Source organism: Anneissia japonica, unplaced genomic scaffold (genome assembly GCF_011630105.1).
Source record: "Anneissia japonica isolate Jap-2015-1 unplaced genomic scaffold, ASM1163010v1 scaffold987_len1640505_cov201, whole genome shotgun sequence".
NCBI lineage: Eukaryota > Metazoa > Echinodermata > Crinoidea > Comatulida > Comatulidae > Anneissia > Anneissia japonica.
In genome coordinates, this window is record NW_022714175.1 from 795,253 (window position 1) to 812,981 (window position 17,729).

Genomic DNA, 17,729 nt, shown 5'->3' on the forward strand with positions numbered 1-17,729 from the left:
TTGGACTTGATCCCCCCCAGCTCCACTACCATGAGTGACCAATTAACACCTCAATTTGTGTGAATTAAATCTTATTTAGATAGGATTACGACCACTACCAGTAACATCCACGTTGTAAAAATAAATTTTAAAATTATAAAGCTTGTGTACCGAGCAGAAGTTACACAACAGTTTCATTCAGCCTCACTTAGGCAAAGACTAGGCCATGGCCTGGGCTATTTGTGTCATTAGCCAAGTTCAGCCAAAAGTATTTTTGTCAACAAAGGCCTTAAGAAAATATTCATATAAAATGCTTTTTGATTGGTTGAGACGCTTTCATCAGGTCAATCAGGTCACTCGGGTGTCGAAGTAGTACACCATTTTGATTTTTTCCGAAATCGGTCAACTTTTATCGAAGTTATCAACTTTTGAAAATTTCATTAAAATTCGTCATTCTTTCCAGAGAATTGCGAGTAATGAAGTTAAATTTTTTAATAACGACGATTAGTTTATATATCTAAGAGTTTATTTGCCAAATATGAATATAATACGAGGCGTAGCAATATTTTTTTTTGACACCGCAAAACTGACGATCAGCTGTTGATCGGCCATTGTGTACACGAGGTAAACCATATAACGATCTTAACGAAAGTGCTGCATATAAACAGCAATATTTTTCATGTAAATAAAATAAATATGAGTTCAAAAAGTTAACTAAATGATACTTAAAGTATTAAAATATACTTTTAGCTAATGATTATCTAAAAAAATAGTTAATATTTATAAGGATTGGATGTGGATATTAACCATAGGTTGATTTCGAGAGAATTGTGAGACGATGCTAGTTTTTGTTGCAAGAGGATGACGTCATGCGTAACGGCCAATGAAATTCGTCAATAGTCGGGGGGTGGGGGGTGAGGGATAGTTTTAATTCTATTTTCAGAATTGTGGGTCAAAGGTCATCTGAAAAATCTATAAATTTTTCTGGTCGTTATATATTAAGGCTACATGACCAATGTAATTTGCAGTAAAAATTTACAATCAAATGTACACTATTTTTTAGCATTTACAAGAACTAACAGAAATATATGGCAAAAAGTGACAGAAATATTATTGTTAACATGCAACTTGCTATTCACATGCTCATAAACTTCAAATGTTTATAAAACCGTAACCAGTGGCTCAAATAAAGTTTTTTTATGATAGTGAGAATAAGTAGTTTTTTGTGCTATTTTTTTTTTTTTATATTCAACTTTGTATTTATCATGTGGTACCTACCTAGGCCGCCTCCTCCTGAGCTAGGTAGGCCTAGGCCTGCCTGGAGTTGTTACTACTTCTACTACTAGGCCTAGCCAGTTAGGTATACATGACTTAGTAGACTAGCTAGGTGGGTAGTACTCAAAGTACCCTCCTTCTGTAGGCCTCAAGGCTAGGCCTAGGCAGGCTAGTAGTCTACAGTACAGAAGTAGGCTAGCCAAAAAAGTAGGAGGAGGGGCCCAAGCTAGTCATTATTACTCAATAATATAAAAATCTACAATTGTTAAAACGTTAAACCTACATAAGCCTACACAGCAATGCCAATGACCTAACGAAACGATGCATCCATAGAATTTGCATACTCACCATCTGTAGAAGAAAATTTTATTTAACAAAATAAATAACGAAAATTGTGTACTCTGTATTCATTCCTTTTTTTTTCCCGCAAAGTTCCACGTTGTTTGTTTGTTAGTAAAATGAGGTCAAAGGTAATTTATTTCATGATTGATGATGATGATGAAATCAAAATCCATGTTTTGAAATAGCGCCACCATGTTTCGCGCGAAATGAACCACAAATCCGCGAGGAAATGACAGCAGCGCTAACAATTTAAAGGTAAGCTTTTGTAAACAATGTTTATATTTGACTTTTGGACCTCTTAAGCTAGTACAGGGAACTGTAGGCCGGATCCGTACGTGTACCTTAGATTAGGTCATCATGTGGTAACTAGGTAGAACAACAAACACCACAATAAGTAGGAAAATGTTAGAGAAGTGCCAGTCCTGGCTTAGGCCTAAGAAACACTAGGCCTAGGCACCCAGCAGTAGGTTAGTAGTACCACTAATGTAGGCCTAGGAGGTTCATGTGGTAGCCTAGCTACTGTTTTGAAGACCTAGGCCTAACTCTGTTCCAGTGTCTGTCTGCTGCTAGTGCTAGTTAGTTTAGTTAGTTTGACTGCTAGGCTTTTTCAGTTTCTTGGCTTTTTAATAAGTATTTACTAATTAACTTGTTAATTCCTTCCAAACGTTTTACCAATTTTTTTTTGCACATGAGTCTCTTGACTAGCACTTTAGACTCATTCCATGCATGGATCTTTTCCAAAATTTGTCCAAACATAGACAATATACCAAAGATGTGCCACATAAAATTTAGTTACAATCAAGAATGAGGTGTCGATGTGAGGACCAATTAAAGGAATTTAAAGGCAAACACCAGATATTTTAAAAACGGATCAATTTATCTGAATGAAACCTTCGGGAAAGCTTAACCAAGTTACAAGGAAGGTATTATTGTGTTTTGGTGATGAGATCTATTTTAGGGCAAATTTGAGGGTCATTAAAATTCTAACATCCCAAACCTAATTATCTCAATAAACCTAAATGGATCTATATAAACTGCGTAATAGTTTGACATGGTCCAACAAAGAAATTATTAAATTTTGGTGATGATCCGGAGTAGGGTGTGAATTTGAGGGTCATTTAAAGTGCTAAGGTCTCAGACCTAAATATCTCAATAAACCTATCAATGGATCTACGTTAAACTTTGCATACCGGTAATAATTTGCCATGGTCCAACAAAGAAATTAATAAATGTTAGTGACGATCCAGATTCAGGTGTGAATTTGAGGGACATTTAAATTGCTAATTTCCCAGACCTAAATATTTTGAAAAACGTATCGAGGGATCTAAATGGAACTTTCCAGAATAGTTTGTCATGAAATTTTTAAATTTTGTGATGATCCGAAGTACAGTACAGTAGGGTGTGGATTTTATGACCATTTAAAGAATATTATTAAACCAGCCAACTAACTATATAAACGCAATTTCCATTTTCTAACGTGTTTAAACCAGTTGGTTAAATGTAAAATTACCTTGAAATGCATGCACAATTTTCACTCTCAAGCACTGAATTACTATGAACTGAAAAAGCACTGACTTATGCAGGATACATATACTGTAGCGTGTAATGTTTAGGAGTCTCGATTTCATCACCCTCGCTGTTACCATCGCAGTTATAGTTTGAGTCGTGCAAATGTCCAGTTAGTTTCCATGGTTTTTGTTTTTTTTTTCTTTTTACTAATTTTTGGGGGCTATTTTTGCTTTAACAGAAATAGCTGTTGTCTTTGTTTTCATTTATTTTTATTCTTATATCCCATTTTCCTATGTTTTTGCACTGGGTTTTTCTGACCTGCACTTTGGTCACTTTCCATGTTTTTTGAACATAACATCATTCTACACATTTTAAATAATATTAGCAGTCATAGTTCGAGTCTCCAATTTTCCTTAGTATGATTTCATTTGTGTTTTTCCTGTTTTTTTGTGTGTGTGTTTTTTTTTTTTTTTTTTTTTTTTGTGTTTTTTTTTTTTTTTTTTTTTTTTAGTGTTTTATTTTAGCATCACTTCTCATTATGGCAATGAGGAAAAGTCCTATTTTACAGACATACAGTCTAGATTTATATACTGTATATCTGTTTTGTGTGTCGATGGCTTGTACTAGTTTATATAGACCCACTAGGAGGAACACAGCAACCAACAAAAATTGTTTAATGAAACTCAAAAAATAATTTTAATTGTTTTTATTGGAATATTTATTGAAAGCTAACATTAAGATGCCTGGGAAGCGCAAGTCGACTCCAAAGTGGATGTGTGATGAGAAACGCAAATGTCTCTCGTGGAACATGCTCGCAAGTGAGGATCGACCGGCACCTAGGCCTAGCGGTAGCAACTCACATGTGGAGAAAGATGCCAGCCACTTTAACGATCCATTCTCAGTTGCTAATATATCACAAGCTAATGTTCAAAGCACTCAAAGCCACCAAGAAGAAACACTCCATCCGCATGATTTAAGCTACCGCCAGTACAAAGCATTATGGGATGCCGCCGATTACAGTATAACGATACATGATAAGTCTCCATCAAGAAGCATATTCGAATTAGGAACATTCACACTTCAACTAAGTTCACACTTATCTGTATGCTGCCCTCTAGATGGTTCATCAGTTGAGTTACCAAGAACTCTTCCATCTCACAATATATTTTCTTTATTTGCTGTGACATTCAATAGAAAACGTGAATATCACATTATCTTTGATAACCAGTCTAACGATGAAAATGTCAACTGCAATGGCCCGTATGTGTGCTTTGATGCTCGATTTGAAACAGAATGCAAAGATGCGTATTTAGACGACTTGGAGGTTCTTTGTCGCATTTCAAAGGGAACGCACTTCAATGTGACAAAGGGCGTTTACTGCGCTGAGAAATCATCTTTAGACCTTACGGTTTGGATTACTGATTGTGCCTTGAAAACTCCAAAGTTTGGTGCCGAGTCGAACAAAGGTTTTCGATATCAGAAAAGTGTGCAGTCCGTGATGGAATGGCTACAGGGCATTCCTATTGAAGGTAAAATAAATTGTCAATAATTATATAACATTTTGATCATATTTCCATTTCTGCACACTTTTTTTTAAATCGTTTTTATTTAATTATTTGTGTGGTTTTGTATTTATCAACAATATTCAATAGTTTAAAATAAAAAAAATAAGAGAGGCAAGGAAATTTCTGAAAAAACAAATAATATTTCATGTTTTCATTGTGATTTATGCAAAGGCTTCACATGGAAAAGGGTGAAAAACCAGATTGATTGATGATAAATGATTATTCATTTACCAGGCATGTATTTATATCTAATGGTCATTTTGTTTAATGTTAAGTACATCAAAACTCTGGTATTTAGAACTATATAGGTACTGTCACAAGCCAGGTTCCCCGTGTTATTCCCCCTTTAAACGGATCACGTCTAAATGATCAAGTCACAAGGCAAACGTACGTATTAATGCAAACAATTATGAATCAGGACCAACTCCCCAAACAACATACATCAACCCACACGATCCAATGCTTAACTACAACAGGTCTGTTCTTTGTATGAAGCCACCGAAGTACTGTGTCCTTTCCCCAATCAGGCAGACAATATTTCCATTCGGTTTCAGAAATTCAAATTAAAATTACCAGAGGAGCCAATCTGTACTGACTCCTCAAAAATACATAAACTCGGCTTTCTTTAATAGCCCACTACTGTATCCGTCTAATTTCCAGCTATCGCTGTTCATAGGGCTATCGCCAATTAAATATATCCCCTGTTTCTAAAACCTGGAGCTAACGCTCGAATACTATATGGATTATATACTTTCCTTGTGCTATCGCACTCAAGACCCACTCTCATTGAGACTCTTCACGGATCTGCCCCTCCCTGAATTTCAGATTTCCCGGCAATCCGTATCATACGTTCATACGCAAATTAATAATTAATTGTCATACAAATTATCTACGTTACCCATCAAACCTAAACCCCCCCCACACAGAGATCAGTACACCCCTAAGGTTCACAATATCATTTCCTGTCAACACAGCATCTGTGTTTTCATGACAACAGTATTATAATAGAGTAAAAATCCGCCCTCTTGTGACAGGTACTATATGAGTCTTGCCATTCTAAAGCCAGCATACTGTACTCTCGCTAATTATTAAACTGAGTAATTAGCATAAGAATATTGCAGTATTGTATACTTTAGTACAGAAAAGCCATAATACTTTCACTCATAACTTTGGAAATAGTAAGTCAATTCCAGTAAATAACCCATCATCTTAAAGCTTACAATGTGGGAGAATAAGAATGTATTAAATAGAGTAAATTTTCATTTTTTTGGGAATTGATGATAACATTATTATTATTATTGTTATTATTATCTTGCAGATATAGGATTTGTAAAACGACAGAGACAGGACTTTGACCAGGTTTTTAGTTTTGTACGGCAATTCCACAAGGAGGAAGAAAAACAAAGACTACCATTAATGGAGGGTCTTCAACACAAGAACCTTGTTCCCAGGCTGAGAGAATACCAGAAAGAAGCGATTCAATGGATGATTGGAAAAGAGAAACTAATAAATGAAAATACCAAACAAAATAGTAGGTCAATATTTGAAGATTCTGTTTGTTAATACTTTAAGCAAATTTTGTTCTGGATGATACATGTACGCAATAATCTGTAAATATTTTGTGTTTAATTAAACAAAAGAAATATATTGCTTGGTTATAAATATGAAATCAATGATATTCATTCATATTGTGATAATTTCATTTGGTTGATTCCTCACGTTGTTCTATTCCAAATCATCTTGCATGGATTTTAATTTATGATTTAATATGATCATTTCATAAGTCAAGATATTTTATATGTTATTTATCCTTTTTCCAGGACTACATTGCTTATGGAAAAAATTGAATTCCCAAGGCACTCCACTCTATTACAATGCTGTCAGTGGGATGTGAGTTATCAGATTTTTTTTCCATTTGTAGATTTTCCAACTATAGCTGTAGAGATTTTTCTTTTGATTACTCTCCATAAGCTATTCATATATGTTATGCTCTATTATGTACTTTTGAAAAATATGATATCTTAACACAAACTTGAAGACATGAAGTATTGAAAGTGTTTTTGTGTTTTTTTATGATAGTTTTACGCAGGTGAAGTTTCTACAACCAGAGCCATTCCCAGGTGGAATACTAGCAGATGAAATGGGGCTTGGTAAGACAGTAGAGGTCCTTGCATTGATATTGAACCACAAAAGATCCCACCAGAATCCAACAATATCTGATCCAACACAAAATGAACCTGTTGAGTCTTGTACTGGAAACAGTCTCAATGATGCAAATAAAGATTTGTCACAGATTGGTATTAAGAATCTGGATGCAGAGCCTGATGAAACAAACAAAAGTAACTCGGAAACAAATCTAAGTGATTCTGGAAATATGTTAAGTGATGGAGATTCAAAAACAGGATGTGAAATCAACACGACTGTAGATACCTGTCTATTAACTGCAGTACCCGAGAGTGGTGTAGACTTAATCATGAATGGACCTCATTTTGAGAGTGAACCTGGCAACCCAGTCTGTGGTGTTGAACCTCAGAAGTCCAGGACATTGCAATGTGCATGCGGTGTTAGACAGGATGTTTCTGATGAGGTTGTACAGTGCATTAGATGTAATATATGGCAGCACACCAAATGTGTTAACTTTGATACAAACATCCTGGACAAAGAAGACTACTACTGTCCTCATTGTTGGTCCTTGACGGTAAGCTCAAGGAGTATAGAATTCAAAGAGGTCTGCCTGCCCTGATTTTGTGTGCATTCAATTAAACATTAAAAAAAGTACTACTACGAAATAGGGGCACCCTATTTATGAATGCTTTTTACGTTTTTTTGAAGGATGCCCTCTAGTTTGTTTTAGTACTTTTTTTGAGATAGGATTGCGTTCCAACGGAACCCCTAGAGTCGGACCTCTTGCAGTTCTATATTCCTTGGTAAGATTTCTTTAGTATATATTCACATGTTTTGGCCAAATTGTCTCCCAGAATCCACACAACGAGGAGAACTTAACGTTCTTGAATGTGCAAAAGACTTTTAGTGACGTTATAATGTTCTGCATCCTACCATCATCTTGTAATCAAAAGCTTCCTAATTCAGAGTGAGCCTGCATTTTACTTCTCTAATGCTTGATAGGTTGAACATCCTAGATTCAAGATCCAGTGTGATTAGATATCTAGATGCATTTTCTTTGAGCAGTCTGAACTTTTGTTTATACTGTAGGATGCTGTTAAATCGTCTGCAACCTTGATTATCACACCAACCTCTATATGTCATCAGTGGGTCGATGAAATCAATCGGCATATCAACCTGTCAGCAATTAAGATGTTGGTGAGTTTTTAAGACGCAATAATAAAAGTATAATAGTCATCAAATTCCTTTAATCAGGCGGAAACCCATTTTTATAAATGAAATGATAAAATATTATTCAAAGTATTAATTTAACATTTTCTTTTTTTTATCCAAAGTTAATGGAATTTTGTCTATTTTATCTGATTAATCAGTAGAATCTCTAATATTAAGGGAAAAAAACTGATTTAAAAATAAACAGTATTTTTTAATAAACAGTAAACTATTTGTGCTGGACTAAATGTAGTGAAAAAGTCTGTATATAAGAGAAAACTTAATTCTTTTAAATTGTGTCTCAATGAAAGGTCATAACTTATACTAATTCAGTGTTTTAACTTAATGGTTATAGATTTTTCCAGATTTTATTACAGATATTAAGACATTATAAAGTATCAGAGATGATTAACAGTAATGTTTGCATCTTATGTTTTTTTCAGATATATAAGGGAGTGAAGAAAAATGACTATATTCAACCAAAGAATTGAATAATAATTCAATGTTTTAACTTAATGCTTATAGATTTGTCCAGATTTTATTACAGATATAAAAGACATTATAAAGTATCAGAGATGATTAATAGTAATGTTTGCATCTTATCTTTTTTTTCAGATATATAAGGGAGTGAAGAAAAATGGCTATATTCAACCAAAAGATTTAGCTTCATATGACATTGTAATTACAACGTATGATACGCTTAGCACGGAATTGAACTACGTGGACTTGCCGCATACTAACGGTAGTAACGTGATACTTATTACCCCTTATTTGTCTTACATTTTCTCTTTGTCCTGTAGTTGAAAATTCGACTGGCCGTCTGGGGACCCGTGGCAGGCATAGTAGCAGCCCCAGTACCGACAAGTTAAAGATATATTGTTCTTCATCTTGCCTAAATTTCATGAGAAAGTTATTCAAGGTGTCGATCAAACCCTAATTTATAGCTGGGCACCCCCTGCATCACACTACAGTGGTACGAGAAATTGAACTCCGCTCCCTCTCAGCACTAGACCATGCAACGCTATCTGTTGTCTGTGGTGGTCTGAGCTGATCGCCATTAAAAACGATCCGTTGCGCCCGTAGTGTTACGTTCTCCATAGAATGCAATGCAGTGAGTTCCGGCTTAAAATTGAAGCCTGGTTTGAACTGAAGTCATGAACTATGTTGAGCTATAAAAAAAAATGAAAATATTTATGTCCTATGTAACTTGAAATTGATATATTTAGAATATTAATTTTATTCTTTTTTTTCTGTTTAAGACAAAACTGGACGCAAGTTACGTCATGCTAAGCGGTACATGGCTACTCCTAGCCCTCTGCCTTGCGTAGAATGGTGGCGAGTGTGCCTTGATGAAGCCCAGATGATAGAGTCACCAACAGCTAAGGTAAGGTGATCTCTCTCTCTCTCTCTGCGCCAATCAGACCACTGTTATAACTGATCATGGGAAACAAAGTGAGCCCTCTAAGAATGATAAATGAATTAGTTGCCAGGTTAACTGGATTTTTTTTAAGTCCAAATTTTCCCAGTATTCTGGTTGCTTTTTCCAATTGAATTATCTTCATTTTGGTCATTTTATAATTAGGCCCTTAATTTCAGCTGGCTTTCGATTTCAGATACACCCTCTCTAAACAGTTAATAGATAATTAGATTTTTTCTTTAAAAACTTTTCCTGAAATGTTTTTTTTTTCTGTAGTCTGCTACAATGGCATTGCGCCTTAAAGCTGTTAACAGGTGGTGTGTCACAGGAACTCCTATACAGCGTAATATGGATGGTAAGTACAGAGTCAGAAAAAACATATGTTAACCTATCCCCAGCTTTGAACAACCACATGTCTATTATTATCCTCTTAACCTCAAAAGTAACTTGTGTCACTATAATGATAATCTAAAAATAGATGAGCCGTACTAGTCTGATATAATAGAAAAAAAAAACACTGGACATAAAGTAGTTCTTAAGTTTTATATTTAAAAAAACAGCTGTGCCATACATATGGGCAAATCACACAAATAATTGATAGTGTTTACCGAGCCTTAAACTTATAATTAATTAAATTATAGTAGAGAACTCAACTAAGAAGAAAACTAAACCAAGAAATAACTGATGATAACTAAAAATAATCCCCTCTAATAAACCCCTTCATTCCAAGAAAAACAAATCAAACAGAATAATATGCCAACCATTTCACCAACATGCCAAAAATATTGTTGTATTATTAATTTCTCATGTGCTAATAATGAGACCGTCTATCTTATTAACCTAACCAAACTGTGGTTTTGTCAACTTATCCATGTAGCAATGCTTTCTCCTCCTGATTATTCCTTTGCAGATCTTTATGGTCTTTTCTTGTTCATTGGCATTGAGCCCTACTGGGTGAAATACTGGTGGGATCAGCTTCTTTGCCGACCGTTCTATTGTGGGAAGACACGACCCATCCAAGAAGCGGTTGCCAAGGTGTTATGGAGAACATCTAAGAAAGATGTCATTGATCAGGTAAATTAATAAATTGATGGTGGGAACCAATAAGTGATCAGCATCATTTATGATGCTGGTTGCTTTATGATTTGATTTCTACAAACTTGATCAATGGAAAACCAATCCAGCAATAACTTGTAAGGCTTTATCAAAAATAGTTTGGCTTTTTACCACAGGTGGTATATCTAACAGACTTAATACCACTTGCCCAAGGAGAAACTGACCATTCTCTAAAAGTTAGTCAATCAAACCATTGTGTGGACTGAGGAAATATTTTAGAGCCTAATAATATAAAAAGCATATCCTTATCTCTACAGATCAATCTTCCTCCACAAACAGAGCAGTGCCATTGGTTAAAATTTTCTCCGGTTGAGCAGCACTTCTATAAGAAGCAACACAATGACTGTAGTGGGCGTTTCATGAAGGTTGGTTGCTTCATTTAAGATGGCCATATATATATTGTGCCTTTTCCTTTTAGTTAATTGGTTTGAAAACAGGTCACGTGGGATTGAATTAAAATGAATATTCCATGGTTATTTGAGCACTAGTCAACCATAGTTGAATAGTACTTTTTCATCTCCAAGATGGCAAAAATCTGAAACGCAGCATAATGTGAGAGAGAAAAATTAACCTAGTATAGTTAGAACCTGCACGTCAACAAGCAGTCATTCATTCAGTAGTCCTCACTTCGCCGATAAAATGGCAGGGCAATTTGGTACTGAGCCATTTGTACTTTTGAGCGAAGATAGTTTTGAAGAATTACTAAATTAAAGTGATGCCGAAAAAAGGCAATCAAATATGCAGTAACTCACAAAACCCTGTAAGTAAAGAAGATATCTCAGATAAGATAGTATAATACATACTCCAAGTATCGAAATGCATGCCATCATGTCGGGATTCAATATTGCACCATTAATTATGTCATCATCATTCCTGATGATGACATAATTAATGTCAAAATATTGAATCCCAACACGAAGGCGTGTATTTCTTTAAGTGTACATTCCAATCTATTTATTTATTTTATTTTATTGTCAATGGTCTATCTAGTATTGTTCATTTTGTTTTAAGTACTTATCCAATCCAATTTCTATATTTACTCCAACCTGTATGCATGCACTCAGCTGCATACATTTTTGGATGTCACAGGTCATGTTTTCCTTAGTTTATCCATATAAACTCTTTTATTTTTCTTTCAACTCTAGTATTACGCTTTCTTTTATTGCACTCACATTCCAGTCTGGTAAATGATTATGATTGTTGATGTGGTCTGTGAACAGGATGGTTAAACATATTTAATAATCAAAATAATAATAAATAATATCACAGGTCTCTTCCTTAGTTTTGCGTATCCATATAAACTCTTTTATTTTTTCTTTCAAATCTTGTGTTATTCTTTCTTTTATTGCGCTCACTTTCCAGTATGGTAAATGATTATGATTGTTGATGTGGTCTGTGAACGGGATGGTTAAACAATAAATGAAAACTTGTATAGCACAGGTATCCTCCACCCACAATGGCGCTTTGAACAGTCTGTATGCAAATAAACTTTGCAATCCGTCTTACTAAATGTTTTATGCTAGTATTTTTACTACATATTAAATTTGATGGAATGTTTATTTTTCACTGTCTTGTATTTTCAAAATGGTCCATGTCTGCAGCCTTGAATAAATGAGTAATAGTTGTCTAAACTTCATACAAAATAAGCCAGAAAATTGTCTTCTACAACAAGTAATTTTAATAATAATTCTGAGTAAAATATATACCAGTACTTAGTTAACAGGTAGAAGACTGTGGGGTAGATATGCTTTTGAGTAATTACTTAAATCTCTTTTTCTATCAATCATATGTATTTCACTGATCACAGATCTGTTACAAGACTGCCATTTTGTTTTTATTACCAGTGTTGTATTCAAAATTTACTACAGTATTCAAATCATCTGAATTCAAAATTATCTGGTGCTGGTAGATAAAATTCTAGACTATGCTATTAAGTGCCATCTTCCTCTCTAGATGGTACGGCGTTCCTTCACAGCAATGAATCCAGTGACAGGATTGCATCGTACTGGCTTTTCCCGTACTTCTGGATGGGAAATTGGAAAGCTAGCCATAATGAGACTGTACATCCTGTAAAGTAACAAATGTGAAAGGAGGTGTTAGCAATCAATAAATGTTGGTAAAAAATTATGGAACTAATAATAACAACAATGCTAGTAATGCATATGAATTTTTTATGGTTGATTTTGCGATAGGTCTGTGAAGAAATATAGTAGGCACCGGAAACATTACCCTATCCAACAATGCTAGGCTAGGCCTAGCCTTACCTCGATTTAGGTTCTGTTATCACACATGAAAACGACCGACATGATATTTTCCATTGCTAGTATTGACACTTGTGAAATATAATGTTTCATAGAAATTATTTCAAATCTGTTATTCTGACCGAGATTTTGACAAACAAACATGTCTCTGGCCTACTCAATCGACTGCAGTGTGCGAGATGCGAAGTACAAAAAGTAATTTCATTAGAGAGGGCGCACTTTACTGACTGTATAAAGTAAAAGCGACAGCATTCCAGTGGATGCAAAACTGTCCCCGACGCATACGGGAATGCACCTCACCAATCTGTGTTGCCAAAGGAGTCATTGATAGAATGTAGCGATTTTCATGGAAACTAGGTTTTATCCTACTTGATACTCAATAATTATGCTCTCATTTTTATGTCATAAACATTAGTTATCGCTCATCACTCTTCCAGTAAGGGTCATTCATTTTCGTTTCCATCATTTCCACTGCAGTGCAAAAAATATATGCCGATGGGAAGGGTATATTATTTTATGAACAAGGTCTCGTAATCTTGCAAGTTCTGATGAGTACAGTATAATAGAGGCAGTAGGGTATGTTGGCCCTAACTGCTGCCTATATGTATAAGATCTATGAATCAATCAGCAAAATAGATCAATTAAACAGCAGGGCACTCCTAGAGCTCCTCATCAGAGCTAAAAAGATCTGTTAATCAATCAGCCAAGTCTTTTAAGAGTATCTCATCGGAGTTAATAATAATAATAATTGGCCCTAACTTTATTTTTTTATTTTTTTTTTAAATTTATTTATTTATTTTTTTATTTATTCATTCTGAAGTAATTATAAGTAAAACATTCAAGGACAGAAAAGTACAAAAAGCAACTTATTTTCACTGTGTTCCCTAAATGAGAATACAAAAATTACAGAATAATAATAGAGCAATAAGAAAAACAATACAGTACAATAAATATACATTTTCAAAACATCAGAGTCAGATTCAACCTAATTGACATCAAAGACTTCAAACTATGTATTATTTAGAAGTTCAGAAAAATTCAAACAGGAGTGACCGATCACCAATCTGTGCGTTAAACTGAGGTTACCTCTGTTTTTTATGAGTGTAGCTCACTATATCTAGTGGCGTAGAATATTAACATGGAAAGGAGGATAACAGATTAAGTGGTCCCTAAAAAAATATTAGAAATATTTTAATAGTAACATATTGTTTTAATGATTGCATAGTAAATTAAAAATGATAGAGATATATTGTTAGATATATATTATCATTACTAGAGCAAAAGTAATGTTCCTTTGAACATACCTTTCCATAACTTCCTTTATTTTCACTGTCACGTTTGTAATATTTGGCATTGTCATATTGCTGATAACTGGGATAATAGTCCTTGGGTTGTACATATCCCTAAAAACAATATTAAAAATATGTAAATATTAACATATTGTTTTATTGACTGCATGGTGGATTAAAATTGATATAGATATATTGTTAGATATATATTATCATCATTACTAGAGCAAAAGTAATATTCCTTTGCCCATACCTTTTCATAACTTCTCAAAAAAAAATTTCCCCCCCCCAAAAAAAAGAAAAATTAAATAGGCCTACTGTACCATGACTGTACATAGTCAAGGCCTACTTACACTATTGTTTTGCCATTAAGGAACAGGTCTCTTAACTTCACAATTTACATTCATTGACAAATATACATTAGGCCTAAACCAAGTTTATTTTGTAGTGTATTTTGCTTTGGCGTATGGTGCTCAACTTTCTGTTGTTGATAAAATTTTTTTATCTATGTTAAATTTGTGATTAAGTAATTCATTTAAAGACTTTTTGTCATATTTTAGTTAAAACAAGTTTTATTAAGATGCGTGCAGAAAGAATATTGATATGCAGAAAAGTAAAATTAACCCCACCACCCACCTCTCCATCCCCGATTTTTTTTTTTTTTGGAGATGTGATGCTAAACAATGCAATGCATCATTTCGAGATCTAGTTTCTTGTGTACTTGCTCATTAGGTGTTGCTTTACTCTATTTCAAAAGGGAAAAAAGTCGCTGCTTGTTACCATACCACGATAACTAAAAATTGGCAAGTCCAATTAGTTCAAATTTGGCAAAATGCAATGAATAAATTTGGTGACTATTAATTATCGCAATTCCCAAATTTGTGTTTAGTTTTTGCGTACAAAAGAACCTACACACCCGCAGGGTTCTGGTTAAATATATATTATCATCATTACTAGAGCAAAAGTAATATTCCTTTGCACATACGGTACCTTTCCATAACTTCCTTGATTTTCACGTTTGTAATATTTGGCATTGTCATGTTGCTGATAACTGGGATAATAGGCCTTGGGTTGTACATATCCCTTAAAACAATATAAAAAAATTGTAAATATTAACATATTGTTCAATTGATTCATGGTTGATAAAAAATGATATAGATATATTGTTAGATATATATTATTATCATCATTACTAGAGCAAAAGTAATGTTCCTTTGCACATACCTTTCCATAACTTCCTTGATTTTTACTGTCACGTTTGTAATATTTGGCATCGTAATATTCGTCATATTGCTGATGACTGGGATAATAAGCCTTGGGTTGTACATATCCCTAAAAACAATATTAAAAAATATGTAAATATTAACATATTGTTTTATTGATTGCATGGTAGATTAAAAATGATATACCGTATATTCCGGTGTATAAGCCACACCTGTGTAAAAGCCGCCCCCCAAATTTGGACGCGAAATATCACGATTTTTTGTGTCACCTGTGTATAAGCCGCACCTATTTTTAAGCTCCAAACCGTTCCCATAATGTTAAGTTTTTAATTATTTTGAAACATTGACATTATTTATGAATGTTCACATAAAGAAATTTCATCTTTTTCGGCCGATTATTAAACAACAAACAACTGGAAATGCGTGTAAACTGCTGGCTACCGCCATGTTAACAATGTATTCTTGCTCTAGGCAGCCCTAGGGAAATCCCCATTTTTTGCTAGACGGTCATGCTACGTTAAATTTTCAACATCAGTTTAGTTTGATCTTAATAAAATAAACACTTATTAAGTATATTTATCTATTTCAAACAATCATTCTATTATTATGTTGACTTATAACAGTCGGTATTAGGCTAAAAATATTCGTAATTCTAGGCTTAAGTCATTACTACTCACAGCCCACTGTGCGAAGCATGCACCATCATGCACCGCATTTATAAACAAAAACTGAACTGGAGAAATATCATGGATAAAAAATTCATGCATGCCTAGATGACATATGCCTTTCTACAGTTAAATTCCAGTAAAATAATTATTACAACTTCAAGAAAACTCGAGTTTTTATAGCATAAATTAATTTCACAAGTTTTTATTCTAAAATTATTATAGCGGTATCAATATTCTCTCTATAACGGTACAAGCCACCGGGAACCAGACGTCGAGCTGCAAGTTTCATCAGCCCACGTGTGTTTTGTTGCGACATCGAAAATGAAGCTGCTCACGTGACCTCGAGGACCGAACTCCCGAAAAGTAGTTTGTTATTGTTTTGAGCGAAGCGGTTTCGAACAGAAACGGCGTGTTTCAAAATTGTTTATAAGTGAACGTAATTATGAAAATAATTATTTAGGCAACCCAAACTATTGCTTGAATGTCGTAGAAAATGTAGTAGGAATACTAGTACAGTACTGTAGTGAGTATAATTACAAATACTAGGGCTACAAACCGGTCCTAGGCTAGGCTAATTAATGGAGCTAGCATAGGCCTAACCTAGACAGACGGCGCCTGATTTTCGCCGCGGTTCGCGATCTGAACTTTTGGGTGTAGGTTAATGACCGGTGTATAGGCCACACCCCAAACTTCGGGGGGAAAATCGTGGCTTATACACCGGAATATACGGTAGATATATTGTTAGATATATATTATTATCATCATTACTAGAGCAAAAGTAATATTCCTTTGCACATACCTTTCCATAACTTCCTTGATTTTGACTGTCACGTTTGTAATATTTGGCATTGTCATATTGCTGATAACTGGGATAATAGGCCTTGGGTTGTACATATCCCTAAAAACAATATTAAAAAATATGTAAATATTAACATACTGTTTTATTGATTGCATGGTAGATTAAAAATGATATACCATATTTTCCGGTGTATAAGCCGCACCTGTGTATAAGCCGCCCCCCCCCCCCAAATTTGGACGCGAAATATCACGATTTTTTTTGTCACCTGTGTATAAGCTGCACCTATTTTTAAGCTCCAAACCGTTCCCATAATGTTAAGTTTTTAATTATTTTGAAACATTGACATTATTTATGAATGTTCACATCTTTTTCGGCCGATTATTAAACAACAAACAACTGGAAATGCGTGTAAACTGCTGGCTACCGCCATGTTAACAACGTATTCTTGCGCTAGGCAGCCCTAGGGAAATCCCCATTTTTTGCTAGACGGTCGTGCTACGTTAAATTTTCAACATCAGTTTAGTTTGAGTTTAATAAAATAAACACTTATTAAGTATATTTATCTATTTCAAACAATCATTCTATTATTATGTTGACTTATAACAGTCGGTATTAGGCTAAAAATATTCGTAATTCTAGGCTTAAGTCATTACTACTCACAGCCCACTGTGCGAAGCATGCACCATCATGCACCGCATTTATAAACAAAAACTGAACTGGAGAAATATCATGGATAAAAAATTCATGCATGCCTAGATGACATATGCCTTTCTACAGTTAAATTCCAGTAAAATAATTATTACAACTTCAAGAAAACTCGAGTTTTTATAGCATAAATTAATTTCACAAGTTTTTATTCTAAAATTATTATAGCGGTATCAATATTCTCTCTATAACGGGTCTCTTATACACATCTTTTTATTGACTGCATGGTGGATTAAAACTGATATAGA

General features: G+C 34.3%; 2 protein-coding genes and 1 long non-coding RNA gene across 14 annotated transcripts in view; 1 reads left to right on the top strand and 2 right to left on the bottom strand.

Moving 5' to 3' along the window:
* The window catches only part of LOC117108962, a 44,997-nt gene extending 43,261 nt beyond the window's left edge, over positions 1-1,736 (bottom strand). Inside the window, exon 1 of one of the 2 annotated variants that reach the window (XR_004445444.1) lies at positions 1,603-1,736. This is a non-coding gene — a long non-coding RNA (uncharacterized LOC117108962). The remainder of the gene's footprint in view (positions 1-1,602) is intronic. The other variant, XR_004445445.1, reaches the window with a different exon arrangement.
* Positions 1,737-1,753: 17 nt separating this feature from the next.
* Positions 1,754-17,729, top strand: part of LOC117108964 (E3 ubiquitin-protein ligase SHPRH-like) — a 36,274-nt gene continuing 20,298 nt past the window's right edge. Inside the window, exons 1-11 of one of the 2 annotated variants that reach the window (XM_033251156.1) lie at positions 1,754-1,851; positions 3,834-4,634; positions 5,989-6,201; positions 6,491-6,560; positions 6,750-7,368; positions 7,884-7,991; positions 8,619-8,745; positions 9,263-9,387; positions 9,697-9,775; positions 10,331-10,494; positions 10,794-10,901. In XM_033251156.1, the coding sequence (XP_033107047.1) occupies positions 3,845-4,634; positions 5,989-6,201; positions 6,491-6,560; positions 6,750-7,368; positions 7,884-7,991; positions 8,619-8,745; positions 9,263-9,387; positions 9,697-9,775; positions 10,331-10,494; positions 10,794-10,901 (2,403 nt within the window). In that variant the 5' untranslated portion in view covers positions 1,754-1,851; positions 3,834-3,844. Of the gene's footprint in view, positions 1,852-1,957; positions 2,064-3,833; positions 4,635-5,988; positions 6,202-6,490; positions 6,561-6,749; positions 7,369-7,883; positions 7,992-8,618; positions 8,746-9,262; positions 9,388-9,696; positions 9,776-10,330; positions 10,495-10,793; positions 10,902-17,729 lie in introns of those variants that run through there. The other variant, XM_033251157.1, reaches the window with a different exon arrangement.
* The window catches only part of LOC117108966 (adhesive plaque matrix protein-like), an 11,287-nt gene continuing 5,754 nt past the window's right edge, over positions 12,197-17,729 (bottom strand). For 5 of the 10 annotated variants that reach the window (XM_033251166.1, XM_033251161.1, XM_033251159.1 and 2 more), the window contains 5 exons: positions 16,777-16,875; positions 15,311-15,418; positions 15,077-15,169; positions 14,102-14,200; positions 12,197-12,603 (listed from right to left, as the gene is read on the bottom strand). In XM_033251166.1, the coding sequence (XP_033107057.1) occupies positions 12,580-12,603; positions 14,102-14,200; positions 15,077-15,169; positions 15,311-15,418; positions 16,777-16,875 (423 nt within the window). In that variant the 3' untranslated portion in view covers positions 12,197-12,579. The remainder of the gene's footprint in view (positions 12,604-14,101; positions 14,201-15,076; positions 15,170-15,310; positions 15,419-16,776; positions 16,876-17,729) is intronic. The other 5 variants (XM_033251164.1, XM_033251167.1, XM_033251163.1 and 2 more) reach the window with 4 other exon arrangements.